At 38.4% G+C, this 20,446-nt stretch overlaps 1 protein-coding gene and 1 pseudogene across 1 annotated transcript; one reads left to right on the forward strand and one right to left on the reverse strand.

Annotated features, from left to right (window-relative positions):
* Positions 1-3,790: 3,790 nt before the first annotated feature.
* LOC127663266 (iduronate 2-sulfatase-like) lies at positions 3,791-8,939 on the reverse strand (annotated as a pseudogene).
* A 4,046-nt stretch (positions 8,940-12,985) lies between these two features.
* On the forward strand, positions 12,986-14,643 carry LOC127663065 (lysozyme g-like). Its single transcript, XM_052154479.1, has 5 exons — positions 12,986-13,108; positions 13,273-13,356; positions 13,555-13,751; positions 13,931-14,069; positions 14,308-14,643. Exons 1-5 carry the CDS (start codon positions 13,105-13,107, stop codon positions 14,439-14,441), a joined length of 558 nt encoding a protein of 185 aa, XP_052010439.1. The 5' UTR covers positions 12,986-13,104; the 3' UTR covers positions 14,442-14,643.
* Positions 14,644-20,446: the final 5,803 nt, after the last annotated feature.

Raw genomic sequence — 20,446 nt, forward strand, 5'->3', positions numbered from 1 at the left:
AGAGAAATACCCTCATAACGACAAGCCAGCTCGGACTGGAGATCTGCATCGAGGCCCTGCCGGAAGAGGAGTTTGTGGGTGGATTCGAGCCAGCCCGTTTGGGCCGCGAGGGTTCGAAAAGAGTGCGTAGCCCACAGCCGTCCATGTTCCTTGGCGGAGAGCCAAAAGCTGCTCGCCGGCGTTCTTGCCGCCCTCAGGGTGATCGAAAACGTCAATCAAACCTTGTCGGAAGGAGTCAAAGGTAAATTGAGCGAATCCTTGGCTGGTCCAAAGTGCGGTCCCCCAATCTAGGGCTCGGCCAGTGAGGACGGAGTTCATCAGAAGAATTTTGCTTTCATCCGAGGGGTCAGTGCCAGTTGCTGAGAAAGGAACAAGGAGCATTGCATGACGAACCCCTTGCATTTCGACGGTGAACTGTCAAACTTCTCCGGCAGCGCGAGTCGTGGGCTCGTGGAGGTTACTACGAGGGGCGTGGCAGTCCTTGCCGAGCCGGCTGGAGGTATTGCGGGAGCCGGTGCAGGTGTCGGCGGATGCAGTACCTGCATGGAGCGCATCATCTCTTCAACTGCTGCCGTAAGTTCGAACGAGTTGTTGTTGTTGGGCTGACAGCTGATTAGCTTGGGCTGTGAGCTCCTCCGTCATGCGTGAAATCACCGCTGGATCATGGTGTGGCGAAGTCTTCTGTAATGAAGCCTCAGGCAAGTTGGGATCCATCTGCGGTATTTATTATAAACAGCACACAAGTCGTACAGGCAGGGTCAAAGGCAGGCAAACAGGGAATGTAGAAGGCAGGCAGAAGAGTAACTAGAACAGGCAGAGGTCAGGGCAGGCAGCAAACAATCGAAGAACTGAACAGGCAAGAGATAAACAAGGCCGGCAGCAGACTAGCAGGGTTTAAACAACAGGCAGGAACGGTACACAGAATAACTAGAAGGTAAACCAGAGATAAACTTGCTTGGTAGAGTCACCGGAGCAAACAAGACTTCGCAAAGAGTGAATGAACTAAACAGTTAATATAGGGCATGGGAAATGGAGAACAGCTGTGGAGTAATCAGACCTAGGTATGCGGGCTTATGGGGAATGTAGTCTGTCCCTGAAGACGTCGTTGACGTAAGATTGGAACACTGAAGGGCTATTGGACAGGCTGAACGGCATGACCCGATATTCATAATGGCCGCTGGTGGTAGAGAAGGCAGTCTTCCACTCGTCTCCCTCCCGGATGCGGATCAGGTTATAGGCACTTCGGAGGTCCAGCTTAGTATAGATCTTGGCCGACCGCAGCTGTTCCAGGGCAGAGGGAACCAAGGGCAATGGGTATCGGAATTTTACGGTGACGTCGTTCAGACCACGATAGTCGATGCAGGGGCGTAGCGAGCCGTCCTTCTTGCCTACGAAGAAGAAGCCGGCTGTGGCTGGAGAGGTGGAGTGTCTGATGAACCCCTTGGCCAGCTCCTCCTCTATGTAGGATGTCATGGCGAGGGATTCAGGTTCTGACAGGGGATAGATTCTGCCACGGGGCGGTGAAGCTCCGGGCTGGAGCTCGATGGCGCAGTCGCTGGAACTATGTGGTGGGAGTTGCGACGCCTTGGCCTTGCTGAAGGCTTCACTGAGGTCGGCGTATGCCGGGGGAATAGCGGGAACTGTGTCGGAGTTGTTCATGACGTGGGCGGCCCCCACGGAGACAGGTCGAATAGAGCGTAGGCATTTCGTAGAGCAAGTGGGACCCCACTGAGTGAGTTGATTGTTCCGCCAGGAAATTCGTGGGTCGTGTAGTCGGAGCCAGGAAAAGCCAAGGATTACTGGATTGCAAGGAGACTGGATGACGTAGAAGCGGATGGTTTCGGTGTGAAGTACCCCCACCTGCAGGAGGAGGTCACGGGTGGTGTAACACACTTTACAGGATCCCAGGGGGTGACCATCTAGCGCCGCCACTGTCAAAGGATGCTTACACGCCGTCAGGGGAATTTGATACTGTTCACAGAACGATTCATCAATACAATTCCCCGCCGCCCCAGAATCAATCAAAGCTTGGGTGTCAATATTGGTTGCCCGGAAGGTTATTGCTATGGGGACCTCAAGACTGGTCCCAGGCAAGGTAGAGGAAACGAGCAGACTCACCCCTGGGTGTGAAGCTTGTGAAGGGCGCATCGGGCAGCTGACGCGTTGATGTCCAGCCTGACCGCAGTAGAGACAGAGGCGTTTGGCGTAACGGCATTCCTTTTCCTCGGGCGAGATGTGCGACCGGTCGACCTGCATGGGTTCTGAGGTGTTGGTTGGCTGGGGCACTGAAGAGAGAGGGGTCGACCACCGCGCAGGACGTCTGGAACGGATGAGGTTGTCTATGCGGATTGCCAAGGTGATGAACTGCTCCAGAGAAATATCCTCATAACGACAAGCCAGCTCGGACTGGAGATCTGCATCGAGGCCTTGCCGGAAGAGGAGTTTGTGGGTGGATTCGAGCCAGCCCGTTTGGGCCGCGAGGGTTCGAAAAGAGTGCGTAGCCCACAGCTGTCCGTGTTCCTTGGCGGAGAGCCAAAAGCTGCTCGCCGGCGTTCTTGCCGCCCTCAGGGTGATCGAAAACGTCAATCAAACCTTGTCGGAAGGAGTCAAAGCGAATCCTTGGCTGGTCCAAAGTGCGGTCCCCCAATCTAGGGCTCGGCCAGTGAGGACGGAGTTCATCAGAAGAATTTTGCTTTCATCCGAGGGGTCAGTGCCAGTTGCTGAGAAAGGAACAAGGAGCATTGCATGACGAACCCCTTGCATTTCGACGGTGAACTGTCAAACTTCTCCGGCAGCGCGAGTCGTGGGCTCGTGGAGGTTACTACGAGGGGCGTGGCAGTCCTTGCCGAGCCGGCTGGAGGTATTGCGGGAGCCGGTGCAGGTGTCGGCGGATGCAGTACCTGCATGGAGCGCATCATCTCTTCAACTGCTGCCGTAAGCCGAACGAGTTGTTGTTGTTGGGCTGACAGCTGATTAGCTTGGGCTGTGAGCTCCTCCGTCATGCGTGAAATCACCGCTGGATCATGGTGTGGCGAAGTCTTCTGTAATGAAGCCTCAGGCAAGTTGGGATCCATCTGCGGTATTTATTATAAACAGCACACAAGTCGTACAGGCAGGGTCAAAGGCAGGCAAACAGGGAATGTAGAAGGCAGGCAGAAGAGTAACTGGAACAGGCAGAGGTCAGGGCAGGCAGCAAACAATCGAAGAACTGAACAGGCAAGAGATAAACAAGGCCGGCAGCAGACTAGCAGGGTTTAAACAACAGGCAGGAACGGTACACAGAATAACTAGAAGGTAAACCAGAGATAAACTTGCTTGGTAGAGTCGCCGGAGCAAACAAGACTTCGCAAAGAGTGAATGAACTAAACAGTTAATATAGGGCATGGGAAATGGAGAACAGCTGTGGAGTAATCAGACCTAGGTATGCGGGCTTATGGGGAATGTAGTCTTTAGCGGTCAATACTCCGGAGAATCAGATCTCCGGTGACTGGAGGGGGAAGGCACTCTCGGTGTTCGTAACAATTTCAAGCATTTAAGCACAAGCCATTAGACAAGCATTTATAAAATCATACACGAAACATCTATTCCGTCTAGTGTGTCCAACATTTTTAATGAATGCGTACAGTATGTGCTAACGCCACACAGTCAAACATCAGTCAAACCTTGGTTTTGCACAAACAAAATTGTCAAAACAAAAAAAATATCAAAGCTATAAATGGACCAATACTTCCGCCATAACATCTTTCCCAGAGAGTTGATATGAAACGCTTAAGTGACTTCAGTTGGAGCCTCAGATTCTCATGAAGGATCTTGCTGTCTTCATGTATTGAGAGCTGCTTTGAGCAACGTTGCCTTTGCCAAACTGCCCCTGTGTGCTCTGAAACACATCGATGAAGTGGAATGTCTTCTCCCAAGGCCGAGGGAAAGGTGAGGACACACCTGGTTTATACACGATCAATGGCACTCGGGTGGCCACATCAAAGTTGCTGCATTTGGCCCGCTTACCATGTTCTCCTAATGACCAACCTGAGAGTGAGTTAACCATGAGAAAACGACTCAGAATCACAAAACAATTTGCAATTCAAACAGACTTTACTAGCAGTTTCTCTACATTAGGGCATTACATAAATGTGACCTAATGACTAAAGCCAACAAACCGGTATAACAGCTGCTTATTAGATAGCATAAATCAATTTGATCAACTGAACAAAAACATAATAATAATAATAATAATAATAATAATAATAATAATAATATTCAGAAGGTTAGGGTAAAAAGGAATTACTTAAATTTTTGCCAAGACCTTATTAGGATATTAACTGATTATTAATGGGTTGCCATGTGGTTGTTAACTGGCAAGTCAAGCTACTGTATCTGTCCCCAAATCTCTATGATATTTTGGTCCCCAGATTTGGCTCTGCAGTATAGTACCCCCGGCGGACGGAACGCCGGCACTCACGGTCGGCGGTCTCAAACCCTGCCGTGTTTCAGCGGCCGGTAGGCGACTCCTGCACTCCTTGCAGCGGTCCTGACCGCTAATAGTCTGCCGTTTTAATCATGATTTGAGTGAAAAGGAATGGAAGTCATTGTTGTTTTAGCGCCTCTAGTGTTCATTCCAACAGGAAATGTGTTACGTACAACAGGACACATAAAAATAATTTAGCAAAAATGTAGTTATTGTAACATTATTCTTTGACCAGGTTGCGAATGCCACTGGTGGAGAAATATGACAGTCGTCAGAGACAGTAAAAAGGCGACTTAGCAAAACAACAGAATATGACACAATCATCTAACACAATCTCCTCTATTGATTTCATTCTTGCTAGGAAAGATGATACTTTTTACTTTTCTAATACTTAAGTACAATATAGTGTGAATACTTTCGAAGTGTATTCGGTTTCGAAGAGTGAGCAAGTAATTGACTTGTGTCAATAAAGTAAATATTCTCTTCATTACTTTGTTTGTCTTTTATTTGTAGAAAGGAATAGTTCACAATGTATCTCACCAGAAGTTTGAAGTCATCATTTGTTTGTTCCAAAATTCCAATATGTTCAAGCCATCACCAAACTTAACATCATCTAATACCATCAAGTAGGCTATAATCCAAATCAAACATGGTGAAGTACACGCTTAGGTTCACATTAAGTGGCAAGCACATGTTCTATACCTGATCACACCTTTTGTTGTTTACAAGCATGATCACGGTCAAAAACTGTGTGCTTCCTCCGTTCCCAGAGACTCCTGCCCTTCTATCCCATGTGTACCTATTTATACATTTCAATATACTGCCACCCAAAGGTTAACCACAGAATTACAGCAAAATGGCTCCTACTTATGTTTTTAACTTGATACTTGGACTTTTAAATGAGTAAAACTTTAACTCAGTATCCATACTTTCACTTAAGTATAATTTTTAAGAGTACTTTTTACACCCCTGGACAGGTTACATGCCAAATTAAATACTTAGGTTTGTGAGATTGTTGAACTATCTCACTTTAAGTGTGAGCAGTAAGTAATAGTGATGCTTGCCTTAGAAATCACCCATAATAAAATAGCGGACTGTGAAAATATGAGATTTAAGACAAATCAAATGCTTCAATACTGCCATCTAGTGGATGTAACTTAAAATTAACAGGATGAAGTGATAGAACTCTGGTGTCATTGGTGAAGCCGAGATCAAAGGCTTGCAGAATTTTTCAGATTTGAGCATCCATGTATGACACAGAGGCATGGTAGTGCTCTCGAATTTGCAACTAAATACACAAGGGAAGAAGAAAAAAAAAACATTTTTTTCTTTCTAAAAGAAATTGGGTTTGAGATTTGAACCTTGGGCCTTTAATGGCCTAGGGCCCAAAACCAACCACTAGACTATTAAGTAACACTTTACAAAAACCCAAAAACATTCATCAGTAAACATTCAAGAAAATTGAAGTCATTAAACTCCCTACAATAACTACAAACGAGTTTCCACATTCAATTAAAAACAAAGGTAAAACTTTACAATAAGATTGCATTTGTTAACATTAGTTAACAAGAAGTAACAATGAACAATCCTTAAGCATTTATTAACCTTAGTTAATGTTAATTTCAATATATAATAATATTATTATTTTTTTACATCAAAAGTTGTATTAGTTAACAAGTTAATGCACTATGAACTAACATGTACTAACAATGTACAGTTGTATTTTTATTAACTAACATTAACACTGATATATAAATGCTTAAAAAAAAATAATATATATATATATATATATATATATATATATATATATATATATATATACACACACACTCACCTAAAGGATTATTAGGAACACCATACTAATACTGTGTATGACCCCTTTTGGCCTTCAGAACTGCCTTAATTCTACGTGGCATTGAGTCAACAAGGTGCTGAAAGCATTCTTTAGAAATGTTGGCCCATATTGATAGGATAGTATCTTGCAGTTGATGGAGATTTGTGGGATGCACATCCAGGACACGAAGCTCCCGTTCCACCACATCCCAAAGATGCTCTATTGGGTTGAGATCTGGTGACTGTGGGGGCCATTTTAGTACAGTGAACTCATTGTCATGTTCAAGAAACCAATTTGAAATGATTCGAGCTTTGTGACATGGTGCATTATCCTGCTGGAAGTAGCCATCTGAGGATGGGTACATGGTGGCCATAAAGGGATGGACATGGTCAGAAACAATGCTCAGGTAGGCCATGGCATTTAAACGATGCCCAATTGGCACTAAGGGGCCTAAAGTGTGCCAAGAAAACATCCCCCACACCATTACACCACCACCACCAGCCTGCACAGTGGTAACAAGGCATGATGGATCCATGTTCTCATTCTGTTTACGCCAAATTCTGACTCTACCATCTGAATGTCTCAACAGAAATCGAGACTCATCAGACCAGGCAACATTTTTCCAGTCTTCAACTGTCCAATTTTGGTGAGCTCTTGCAAATTGTAGCCTCTTTTTCCTATTTGTAGCGGAGATGAGTGGTACCCGGTGGGGTCTTCTGCTGTTGTAGCCCATCCGCCTCAAGGTTGTGCGTGTTGTGGCTTCACAAATGCTTTGCTGCATACCTCGGTTGTAACGAGTGGTTATTTCAGGCAAAGTTGCTCTTCTATCAGTTTGAATCAGTCAGCCCATTCTCCTCTGACCTCTAGCATCAATAAGGCATTTTCAGCCCACAGGACTGCCGCATACTGGATGTTTTTCCTTTTCACACCATTCTTTGTAAACCCTAGAAATGGTTGTGCGTGAAAATCCCAGTAACTGAGCAGATTGTGAAATACTCAGACCGGCCCGTCTGGCACCAACAACCATGCCACGCTCAAAATTGCTTAAATCACCTTTCTTTCCCATTCTGACATTCAGTTTGGAGTTCAGGAGATTGTCTTGACCAGGACCACACCCCTAAATGCATTGAAGCAACTGCCATGTGATTGGTTGATTAGATAATTGCATTAATGAGAAATTGAACAGGTGTTCCTAATAATACTTTAGGTGAGTGTATAATATGTACATTTTTGTTATTGATACCTAATGCATTAACTAATGTTAACAAATGGGACCATATTGTAAATTGTTTCAAAAATAAATTTTCACAAAATGTAAAAAAGTAAAAAGGGCTAAATATTAATTGAAACGTTTAGTGCATGGTTGAATCTCACAACATTCTCGCATTAACAAAATTAAGCCTATTTTTAGGATCATTACGATTTGCTTTTTGCACAGTGACATTATTTTCATGACAATTAAGCACATTTTACCCCAATTCTCATTACTTTTCAGTTTGCATGTAATAATCATTATTCTTAATGAATATTCTCATTAGATACTCATTCCTGTAATACCGTAATGAGAATCATTTGGTCCGGTAACAATTATTTATATATTTATTATCAGCATTAGCTAAAGGCATATTGCATTAGCAATATAGCAAATTCTGCCATGATGTATCAATATTTTCACAATTTAAATTATGCATCTTTTTTAAAGCATTATAGTAATGACAAATGGCAGGAAATCTTTAAAATAATGTCATAATGTTTCTGAAAACATGCTTGATTTTCTTTATGCAAAATGTAATTTCCTACTACTTTCTTTAGATTTTTGGGTGAAATATTGTTTGAAAGGGGGTACAAAGAAGTCTTGACTCCTGTTTTTTGTGTGCTGTACCTGAAAATCTTTAATAATGGGGCCAAACGGAAAGCTCAGATTTAACGCTTTTGCGGATATCAGTCCAAGGGTTGTATGCCACATTGGGTAGATTCTTAGGGACATCTGGGTCTGGAGCCAGCATCATGCTGTCAATAGGGTAGAGCTTTAGATACTCCTATAACAAAGTAATACATTTCAGATATGACAAATTCTCATATTTCAAGTAATTTGTGTATTGTGTAAATTCTGAAAGGAATATGTGGCTTATAGAAGCCTACATCCAGGAAGAATGGATTCTTAGAGTCTTTCAAAGACTTCAGTTGTCATATGGCCTCTGCTGTATACTTCATGTCAGGAAGAGTTCCTGTAGACATCTCTGGCACATCCACAAGACACAGCAAATTACTGTGCAATGTGCCATCTTTATTTTTACAAACCAAACAGATAAACATTAAATACTGGAAATAAACATCAAAATCATTAAGAAACATACTCTTAAGCAGTATGTACCAAGATTTGAATCTTTTAAAGAGTAAAATAAGCATAATCATTTTGTAATTTCTCAGCATTATATTTTCTTTACTGAACAGACATTGGGGAGGAAGTGTGCACATCTATCAACACACACGGACCTTCCTCTTTTCATATTTAAAAGAGGGTGGATGATACGGCAGAACAGACCAGCTGTACGTTTAATTATCCGAGTGGTTGGAGGCAATGGCATCTATTTTGTGAAGTGCGCCAGTACCTCCAGTAGCAAAGCACCCCCAAAACATGATGCTGTCACCCCCATGCTTCACGGCTGGGATGGTGTTCTTCTGCTTGCAATCCTCACCCTTTTTCCTCCAAACATAATGATAGTCATTATGGCCAAACAGTTCAAACTGTGTTTCATCAGACCAGAGGACATTTCTCCAAAAAGATCTTTGTCCCCATGTACACTTACAAACTGCAGTCTGGCTTTTTTATGGTAGTTTTGGAGCAGTGGCTTCTTCTTTGCTAAACAGCCCTTCAGGTTAAGTCAATATAGGACTCGTTTTACTGTGGATAGATATATATATATATACACCTGTTTCCTCCAGCATCTTCACAAGGTCTTTGCAGCTGTTCTGGGATTAATTTGCACTTTGTGCACCAAATTACGTTCATCTCTAGGAGAAAGAATGCATCTCCTTCCATGGTGGTTATACTTGCATACTATTGTTTGTGCAAATGAACGTGGTAGCTTCAGGCATTTGGAAATTCCTCCCAAGGATGAACCAAACTTGTGGAGGTTCACACAATTTTTTCTTGGCTGATTTCTTTTGATTTTCCCACTGTGTCAAGCAAAGAGGCACTGAGTTTGAAGTTAGGCCTTAAAATACATCCACAGGTACACCTTCAATTGACTCCAATTAGCCTATCAGTAGCTAATTGGCTAATTGCCTAAAAGCTTGACACCATTTTCTGGAATTTTCCAAGCTGCTGAAAGATAACTTTTTATGTAAACTTCTGACCCACTGGTACTCTGATATAGACAATTAAAAGTGAAACAATCAGTCTGTAAACAATTGTTGGGAAAAATGACTTGTCGTTTAGGACATCGTGCATGACACATCTAATTATAAAAAAAAAAATTATCCACTTTTTATTAGTTTTATTTTATGTTAAATAAAACAAGAATTCCTTTTTCTTTATTCTTTTTGGTGTTATTAAATTAGTTAAAAATGTACTTTCTTTATATCTCTTTTTCTTTATTATGCCCATGTAAACCACTTTGATTTCCCATTGTAAATGAAATGTTCAAAAGGAATAGTTCACTCAAAAAAAGAAAACCCCTGTGTATGATTTTCTGTCTTCTGCTGAACACAAATGAAGATATTTAGAAGAATATCTCAGCTCTGTAGGTCCAGTGCAAGTCAGCAGGGTTTGACAAAACTTTGAAGCTCAAAAATCACATAAAGGCAGCATAAAAGTAACCCATATGGCTCTAATTCAATATATTCAGAAGAAATATAATAGGTGTGAGTGAGAAACATAAATATTTAAAGGGATCATGACATGACGAATCACATATGCCTTGATCTTTTAACATTTAACACATGGAGTGGTGGTGTTGTAGTGGGCTAAAGAACGTAACTTGTAATCGGAAGGTTGCTGGTTCGATCCCCACAGCCACCGCCATTGTGTCCTTGAGCAAGGCACTAAACTCCAGGTTGCTCCGGGGGGATTGTCCCTGTAATAAGTGCACTGTAAGTCTCTTTGGATAAAAGCATCTGCCAAATACATAAATGTATGTTAAATGTTAATATAAGTGGTCAATGGACTATAAAAACATACTGTAATTTCAGAACTCAAAACTTCCTTTTTTTTCAACATTTGTTCAAACCAAGCTGCCAAAACGACTCGTTCTCAACTTCCTCCAAATTGATTTGCATCTTACAGCCTCCATAACAACATATAAATGCCTAATTTACCTTATCATTTCTATATTCCTGCCCAGCAGTGGTGAGCAGTGAGATGGCAAGGAGATAGCAGGTCAGTCAAGAGCAGAGAGCCAACCATAACACTGGCTGTTAACTGTCAATCTTAAAGGAGTAACACCACCAAAGCCAAGCGTTTCTGGAAGAGGATCAGAATGAGTGTGGAAAATGATCATGTTTTACAAATATATTTGTGCAAAAAAACTTTACTAATGAACCTCAAGGAACATTTTAAAATAAAAAAGGCATTTCATGACCACTTTAAGTCCTTTATTTTAACTATAAATCTCGACTTTCAGAGAGCTCTTCTCTCATAAGAGTTTTTTCTCTTTTGCCAATTCACATTCTTCGTGCATAACACCACCTATTGGGCAGGGAGGATAATTTATAGTAAAAAATTACTTAAATATTGATCTGTTTCTCACCCACACCTATCTCATATCGCTTCTGAAGAGATGGACTTGATCACGAGTCATGTGAATTACTGCAGTGTTTCCCAACCTTTTTTCTGCCACGGCACACTTTTTACGACTAAAATTCCACGGCACATATCCCACATAGGCTAAACCTCGTCAATATATTTCCTTTTCAAGAACTTATTTGTGTTTTCTGTCTGTGAAATTTGGCTGTGCAAAAAAAAAAAAAGTCACATAAATTAGACTCTCATTTTGACGGACAGTGGCGTAAAAAGTCTGTCATAATCTATTATTACCAGTCATTTTAAGTTTCATATTTTAATGATAATAAGACATTTAATAGCTTTTATTTTCATTCACATTTACATTTTTAATCCTGAATTTACAGGACGAGCATTTATAGCAGATCATGCATTTATTTATTTATGAAGAGAACTGATGAACAACAGAGACACCACACGAAGTAGATGAATGTTTTGTCCCGCAGTAACAGTGGAGGCAACTAAAACACGACATATGAACAACGCAATATTACAAAAAACCAATACGATTAAAATATGCATAAAAAATTTACTGAACAGAACTCAATCAACAACACAAACCTTCCTCCTGGTCCGCATCGCCTTAAAAATGGTGCTTGCCTGTACGTAATCAAACGCATCAAGGAAGACTGATGCTGAGGCAATTGTCATTAGATTTTGTGTCTTTGTCTCGGACAGACGACTTCTCATGGCAGTTTTAATTTGGTTCTGGAGGCTGAATCCAGCTTCATTGCCCTCCACATGACAAAAGTTGCAGACAGCATGACAGAGGGGTGATTTTACGAGTTTGCCATAAAAAAAGGGGGAGGTGTGCCCAATAAACATGTATTTGGAAGAGAGAAAAAAAGCTTGCAGTTGCTTTGATAGCAAAAAGTAATAAAAGGTCTTTTATGTTTAGGTCTAAGCGTTTTCTTGGTGAATTTAAATGAGTTCAATAACTGGGGTCTCTGATATTCGTAAAAAATAAAGTAATATTTAATTAAAAGACATTATGAGACATTCAATATCTCTTCACAAATTTGGACAGTTTTTAAGTATATCTTGTTGCTTAGTAATCTCAAAGACATTATTGGTGAAGCAAAAACATGTGTGAAAAACACTTAGGTGTAAATTGACGTCACTTCATAGACGTCAATGTATTCTGCAGTGCTGACGTGAGTCATGTGATGACCCTTAATGTATATAAATATCACTCAGTTTTGCACATTAATCATTGCTCTTCACAATCACAAAAGTGACCGATCATGGTTTCAAAATGGTGAATTTCTCTGAAAGGTGAGGAGTTTGGATCCCTGAAATTATTAGCATTATTTTTTCTTCATGAATTTATTTATCTTGTGGAATTTGATAGTTTTCTATGGCACACCTGACAATCTTTCACGGCACAATGGTTGGGAAACACAGAAAGTCATACACTACGAGGATGGAGTAAATAATTAAAGAATTAGACTGTAGAAATTAAATTAAAGAAATTAACAACTGTAACTTACCTTGCCTAATATTTACTTTGCCTCCTTTTGTTAAATGTAGCCCCCCAAAAAAAACAACCCTTAAAACGAAAATATATTTATGACTTACAGTACATAAAGTGATGAGCATACTGTTAATATGGTCTCTTCAACAACAACAAATATCTTCATTTACTTCCTTTGTACAAGTATTTTCTTGTCCCACAGGTTCTCCAGTCATCTTGTTGATACAGCATGTTTCTAGTTCATTCTTATTCAGGTTCATTAGGCCTGTCCTGACCTGAGAGACTTGCCCACATATGAGGCACAGGCTTGAGTGTGATATTAATAATACTAATGAGTAATTTAATAAAATAATAACAGATAATTGCATCATCAACAATTATAAGAATTATAAACAAGTTCTCTAATGATTTCTCCGCCACTATACATTAAGAGAAACCAGTCCAATGTGATCATTTAAAATCACACCATTCAAGTGTATGAAGCTCTCTGAACTAGTAACATCGTTCTTCACAAGCAATTTGCTCTTTCACTGCAGCTCTGAGACAGCATGGGTAAGTTTTTCTTTTATGCTGAATAAGTTCATTGAATACGGTCTAAATAGTGTGGAGCCTTTTGAGATCCTAGCGTATCACAGTGCATAAATGTTCTGTAGAAATAAAATATTTACTGATCTGAAAAGGCTTCAGGAGATATTTTCCATATTTCCTTATTGTAGCATGCATTTTTGGAGACATCATGAAAATAGACACCACCGGGGCATCAGAGATGACAGCAAATTGGGAAAAATTAACCATCAAGGGTAGTTATGCCTTCATAACTCACCCTACATCACTTTTGTTCCAGTTAACACATATTCCAAATATATACTCTACATATATATATATATATATATATATATATATATATATATATATATATATATATTCATACATATACATTACATTCTAAATATATATACACTTCATTACATCTTATGGTAACAATGATTTCTTTAAAGGTGTTGAAGGCTCAAAACAACTGGCTGAGCACGATCTGGCCCGGATGGAGAAATACAAGGGTATAATCACCAATGTTGCCTCAGCAAAGAAGATGGACCCATCTGTAATTGCTGCCATCATATCCAGAGAGTCGAGAGCTGGAGCAGCACTGAAGGATGGTTGGGGTGATCATGGTATTGGATTTGGCCTAATGCAGGTTGGTTAGAAGAATTGGTCTATATGAAAACGTAAGGCTGGCACAGGTAGACTTAACATCAATTAAAAAATTCAAGTGTACACGATAAGCTCCAGGGTGTTTAATCATGCGTACAGCAATAAATACTCAATATTTTTGAAAATGTTCAATTGTTTTTTCTTTGCTGTTGTTTCTCTCAGGTTGACAAACACTACCACACTCCATTAGGTGAATGGGACAGTGAGATGCATATCACACAAGCAACTGAGATACTCATAGACTATATTCAAGCAGTTAAAGCAAAATTTCCCCAATGGTCCCTGGAACAGCAGCTTAAAGGTAGACTTGTTCACACCAAGATACCTGAAATTCATTTTAATATCAAGTTTATACACCTTTTGAGACCTTTGTACAGGCTTTTTATGGCTGATTTGTTAATTTAGTTATTGCTTTTAATTAATAAGCTCCACTCCAATTAAAATGTTGCCAATATGTACTGTGCTTAGATAAGTGTCACAAATAAAAGCATTAAGAATGTAGATGTTATAAGTATACATTTTCATATGTAATGTTTCAGGGGGAATTTCAGCTTACAATGCAGGTGTGAAGAATGTCCGTTCATATGCGCAAATGGACTTTGGCACCACAGGAGATGACTATGGGAATGATGTTGTTGCCAGAGCCCAGTGGTTCAAAAGCAAGGGTTACTGAATAACCTGTTAAATTGAACTTTTATTTGATATGAATGCTCTTAATCAAGACATAAAATCTTATGCCAGTACTTTAATCACATTTTAAGCATGTTTAGATATTTTTACAGGAAAACAAGACCAAAATACTTGTCTTGAAAATATATTTTCGCAGTGTAGTCCCTGTGATTAAAGTTACCACATTACTGAGAATATTACTCATTGAGTCTAACCATTGTTGATAATATTTCCATTTTAACAATTTTAAGAATTGCTATATTTTGTTTAACAGTCCAACTAGAATTACTTTGACTGCCTTTTACGATATGATGATGGAACAAAATAAAACTTATTTATTCACTCAAACTATGTGTCGATCATGTAACATATGGGTCTTGAATAATATTTCCATATATACATTAAGGTTTCCAAGCAGCATATCTTCTGGTGCCTTGTCTATACTTTTCAGTCATCTTGTTATTTTTCAGCCCTAAAAGTATCTAGGCATCAGAAACCGAAAAGCAGAGACACTAGACTTAGTAGGATGATCCCAAATTCTAATGTATCATCTAGAACCTAATGACAAAAAGTTGTTTAAAGAATTTCATTTCATCTGATTATTTGTGACACAATTAAAAAAATGTGTTGCATGTCACCCATATTGAATAATAGACTTATCTTTTGTAAGCAAAATACAATAGTAAGGACATTTTGTACAGATAGACACTTGGTTTGCTCTGATGCCAAAATGTTGGCTTCGGTACAATACCAGCCCTGGTCGTAATGTAATGCTGGTAATGCTGAATCAAGGCTTCGGCAACAAATAAACAGCCTCAGATTACTGATGAAATCACACAGAAAAGGATTTGGTTAAAAGAACTGCATAAATTCTTTCAGTTACAAATTCTGCATTTTCCATGTTTTATGTCTTAATTAAATATTATTATCAAAACCATGTTTAATCAAATGAATACATACAGCTTTAATCAAATCAAATATAACAATTCATTTTCAAATAAATTGCTGCTCTGCTGCACAACAGTGCTTCACAGAATAAACGAAAACATTAACGACAAATCTGATTACCTGTGGCACAATCCTGCTACTGTACGACTGAATCACATTGTGCTGATATTCGGTACACTTGTTTTTGGTGATACTGCTTACATGTAATAATAATTGTAATAATACAATTATTATTATTATTATTAATAATTATTGTTAATAATAATGATAGTAATTAAACCATTTATTATTACATTATTTTTACTAGAATTACAGCTATTTTTTAAATATTAAATTTTTCTATACAATAGTACTATTTGTCTGTTGTTATGTCTTCAATTTCATGCATCCAGTTAAACACAGCTTTTATTTTGGTGGCACTTTTATTTTGATGGCCCTTTGAGTTCCAAATGTTTGGTAGTTTTTAATAAGGTTAAAAAAAGGTTTTATATGAAATGCTGAAATACTCGTGAGCTGAGGTCCCAGAGCAGCCCTGGAAGAGTTTGTGTGAGTGTTCATAGTCGCTCATACAAGAAACAACATATTATGTGCATCGTGTGCGTGATTTCTAATGTCCCATAATTCAAATCGTACTAAATCATAGTAAACAATTTTTTTTTGAAAATGTAAAAATTTTGAAAGTTTTTTTGTGAGGGTTAGGTTTAGGGGTAGGGTTAGGGTATAGAATCTATAGTTAGTAAAGTATAAAAATCATTATGTCTATGGAGAGTCCTCATAAGGATAGCTGCACCAACGTGTGTGTGTGTGTGTGTGTGTGTGTGTGTGTGTGTGTGTGTGTGTGTGTGTGTGTGTGTGTGAGACAGAGAGCACAATGGCACCTCTCGTTCATGCAGCTTGTAGACTACATATTATTTAATTAAATGACATCCTTTCACGGTTTAATGATCACACTTGGCCATATAAAGATTTGAAGTTGACTAACTGTCCAATTGTCACTGATTTCATCTAAATTAGCAACAAGATGATATCATAATGTTTGTAATTTTTTTGGAATCACGATATTTCATTAGTACCGGTATACCGCACAACCCTAATGGACACCATACTATTCTAAGGAGGTAAGCCACATTTGTAACATGCTTCAAACGTCTCAATAACTGTTTAACCTATTGGACAACATCAACAACTGTATTTACAAATCCTATTCTGCTATATCTGGCAGTTGTTGTTATTTTATTATCTATTCCCACCTGATTGCTGCTTATAATTATCCAAAAAGGTTATCCAAATCTTATTATAAGGGTATTATAAATATAATCCAAAAAGGTTCCTCAAATCAAAGTGATGTGTGGTACTACCAACCTCTGTTCTTGCACTGTCCTTCTCCTTTTATATTATTTATTTTCCACACCTTTCTCTGGCTTGCACATTTATGACTTTCTTTAAATAGCAAATAAATATAAATTACAAATAAACAATGGGTGTACTGTAACAAAAATAATAATACCAAATGGAATTCCAAATGTTTCTACATCTACAGTCGTGAGAGTTTTCTGATGTTGTGTCTTTATTTTGCCCCACCCTAAAACAAGCTTTTTCTAGAACAAGAGAATGATAAATCGGTCCCACTACAATAACACCATTTAGCTGTCTGACTTTAGCAAGGCTTATCAGGTGATTTATTTTTTCACATCAGTCCTGAGTCAACATTATGGGTAAGTTGAATATTATCAGGTGTTGAGTCAGACTTCCTTCGCATAATACTGTCCAAATGGTGAGTTTGAGTGTAGAACTGCATTAATGTACTGTATAATTAAGTTATTTAATAAGTTCAAAGGGTTTTAGGTGATCTTTTTCATGTTGTTCCTAGTATGCGCTTTTGGAGACATTATGAAAATGTGTCGTAGACCCAATGTGTCTTAGCACTATGCAGACTTTAGCCTCCACCTCCCAGGAAACCATGCCCACCACTCGAGGAGCAGGGAGGATAGTGTCTGCTGGGGCGGTGGAGGTCTCACAAGATAAAATCCCAAATGGTGGAACCATCCCAAATCGCTGGAAGCGTCCATGGTGTGGAATTCATTAATATAATAATATTAATGAAGGGGAAAAAAACATGTCTGTTGCGAAACACACACACAGTTCTGTAGGCCTTATAGATAAAGACTTTACATATCCACATTTAAATGGCATTGGGGACCATGCAGAGCACCTTTAACCCTATTCTGCTTTACTTCTCAGTTTTCTTGTTATTTTTCTGCCCTAAAAGTGTCTGAGCATAACTAACAATGACAAACTTACAAGGATGGTTCCATATCTGATTGAGTTTGTGCTAGCATATACCAGAAATAAAAAACGCACAAGATCACATTTTAGCAGCCAGTATGTTTGCTTGTGAATGTTCTTCATCAGTAATGATTTTCACATGAAATGTTGGATAAAGGCCTATCCTTCATGTCTTTAAGCATGTGTACAACAACGTTTGAGTATTTATTTAGTAAATAGCTAAATAAAAATCAATACTGTATGTTTATTATCAGTCAATGCCTGATCATTTAAATAAATACAAAATTTTATTAATAGCTACAGTAAATCAACATTAGTATTGTATGTTTAGTATCAGACAGTTGCTGACCATTTTAATAAAGAATAAATAAAATAAATGGCTAAATAGACAACAGTAGTACGGTTTAGTATCAGTCAGTTGCTGACGATTTAAATAAAGAATCAATCAAAATGATAGCTTAATAAAAATCAGTACTGTATGTTTAGTATCATTCAGTTGCTGACCATTTAAATAAAGATGAAATAAAAATACAATAAATAGCTAATTAAAATTAGTACTTTTATGTTTAGTATCAGTCAATGGCTGACCATTTAAATAAAGAATAAATTAAATTTATAGGTAAATCAACATCAGTATTGTATGTTTAGTATCAGACATTTGCAGACCATTTAAATAAAGATTAAATAAAAAAATAACAAATTACTAAATAAACAGTACTGTTTAGTATCAGTCAATTGCTGACCATTTAAATAAAGAATAAATTAAATTTATAGGTAAATCAACATCAGTATTGTATGTTTAGTATCAGACATTTGCAGACCATTTAAATAAAGATTAAATAAAAAAATAACAAATTACTAAATAAACAGTACTGTTTAGTATCAGTCAATTGCTGACCATTTAAATAAAGAATAAATAAAAATAACATAAATTACTAAATAAACAGTACTGTTTAGTATCAGTCAATTGCTGACCATTTAAATAAAGAATAAATAAAAATAACATAAATTACTAAATAAACAGTACTGTTTAGGATCAGTCAAATGCTGACTATTTTAATACTGCCAGTCAATTAGGGGCAGGTTGTAAAACAAGAAGCATTTACATCTGCTGAGTCAAGAGATAAACAGCAACAGCGGTGTTACACCGTATTCTGCTATACAAGTTCAGGGGAAACATTAAACGGTGGAAAACCAGACTTTTAAATGTTACATTTTGTAAAAGCAACGACTGGAATTGTTCAGTTGAAGGGGGTACCTAACTGCGAATCCAGTTGGATTATTTACATGTTTACACATTAGCTTCCACTTAGCTGACCAGCAATGAAACATGGTTAGCCAGATAGCTATAAGCTCATTGTCATGGAGAGTAAAAAAATGGACATTGTTTACTTTCCAACTTTGTAATCTCACCAACTAGGTAACAACATAGTGTGAAATCAATACTCAGACACAATTCACCACCGCTCCATTGTCTGCTGAGCTGCAAAAAGGTGCTCTGACAAACTATATCTGGCTAACATCAAACAGATGTGATAAACATGAGGCACGGTCAGGGACAGGGTTAATGTTATATTAATTATATTGAAAAGGGAAAATGATGGGGTCATTTTTTATTAACTTTCCAATATGTATTTCATAAACTAGTTAGCAACTTACCGTGAAGACACCGCTTAACTCTGACCTGTCTGCAGAACCACCGTCACCAGAACCACCATCAGCTCAGCTCTGTAAACAGTGGAATCAACACTCAGACAGACACAATCCACCACCGCACCATTGTCTGCTGAGCTGCAAAAAGATGCTCTGACAAACTATAGCTGGCTAACAGCAAATAGATGTGATAAACACACTGCTGGACAAACTACATTATGACACCAATTCTAAAGCAATGTTTTCTGCATTATGTTCTGAAAAAAGTTTTTGCATATCAGTAAACATATACGCCGATGCAATATATCTGTGAAAGGCTAATATCGGTCAATAAATCTGTTGGGCACTACTATAATAAGTGTTGCTTGTACTGCATGTGCTTCTTCAGTCTTGTTTCCTGATAGTCACATGGTTTTCCATTTTATTTGTATAGAGGTAACCCTGATTACAAGTAGTTAAAAACATTTTAACATGTCATTTTTTGTTTAAGCCAGACAATATTTGGTATTTCAAATGTACAGGCATCAAATATTCATCGATCCATTTTCTAAACCCACTTATCCTTGTATTCAACATCTCAGCATCGTTGTATCCACAAAATCCACAGAATCTATTTCAACAAATCTTGCTAGCATGGAACCATATGACTCCATTCTTCCATAAAAAAAGGAGATGTTAGGAAGTATGTTAGTCTCAGTCACCATTCACTTTCATTGCACTTTTTTTCCATATATTGAAAGTAAATGGTGGGTGAAGCTACTTATTTTGCATTTTGTTTTCAACGGAAGAAAGAAAGGTTTTGAAATTATGATCCAAAGTGAATTTTCTTGATAAAAAATATGATCGTGCCTGTAACATGTGCATGTAAAATGGCTAGAAATAGCATTTTATCTTAGAGTAAATCTGACAATTTACACAAGGTTTATTTGTATTTCTTGTGCTCCAAACTTACTTCTCTGTCTGCTCGTTTGAATGTAACACATAATAACAAACTGTTTCACCGCTGTTCAAATGCACTTTGCATCGCAACATTTATATGTATACATTTTTCAATCTGAAAGACTAAATATTAAATGAAACAAATGACATGTATTTAGTGACTCCCCAACCCTGCTTATCAGC

The sequence above is a fragment of the Xyrauchen texanus genome, chromosome 23 (genome assembly GCF_025860055.1).
Source record: "Xyrauchen texanus isolate HMW12.3.18 chromosome 23, RBS_HiC_50CHRs, whole genome shotgun sequence".
Lineage (NCBI taxonomy): Eukaryota > Metazoa > Chordata > Actinopteri > Cypriniformes > Catostomidae > Xyrauchen > Xyrauchen texanus.

What these genes read in the sequence shown, in the direction of transcription:
- LOC127663065 (XM_052154479.1), top strand. An exon ending in TTGGATTTGGCCTAATGCAG is followed by an intron (nt 13,752 to 13,930) that starts GTTGGTTAGAAG and finishes TGTTTCTCTCAG; the next exon opens with GTTGACAAACACTACCACAC. An exon ending in CCTGGAACAGCAGCTTAAAG is followed by an intron (nt 14,070 to 14,307) that starts GTAGACTTGTTC and finishes GTAATGTTTCAG; the next exon opens with GGGGAATTTCAGCTTACAAT.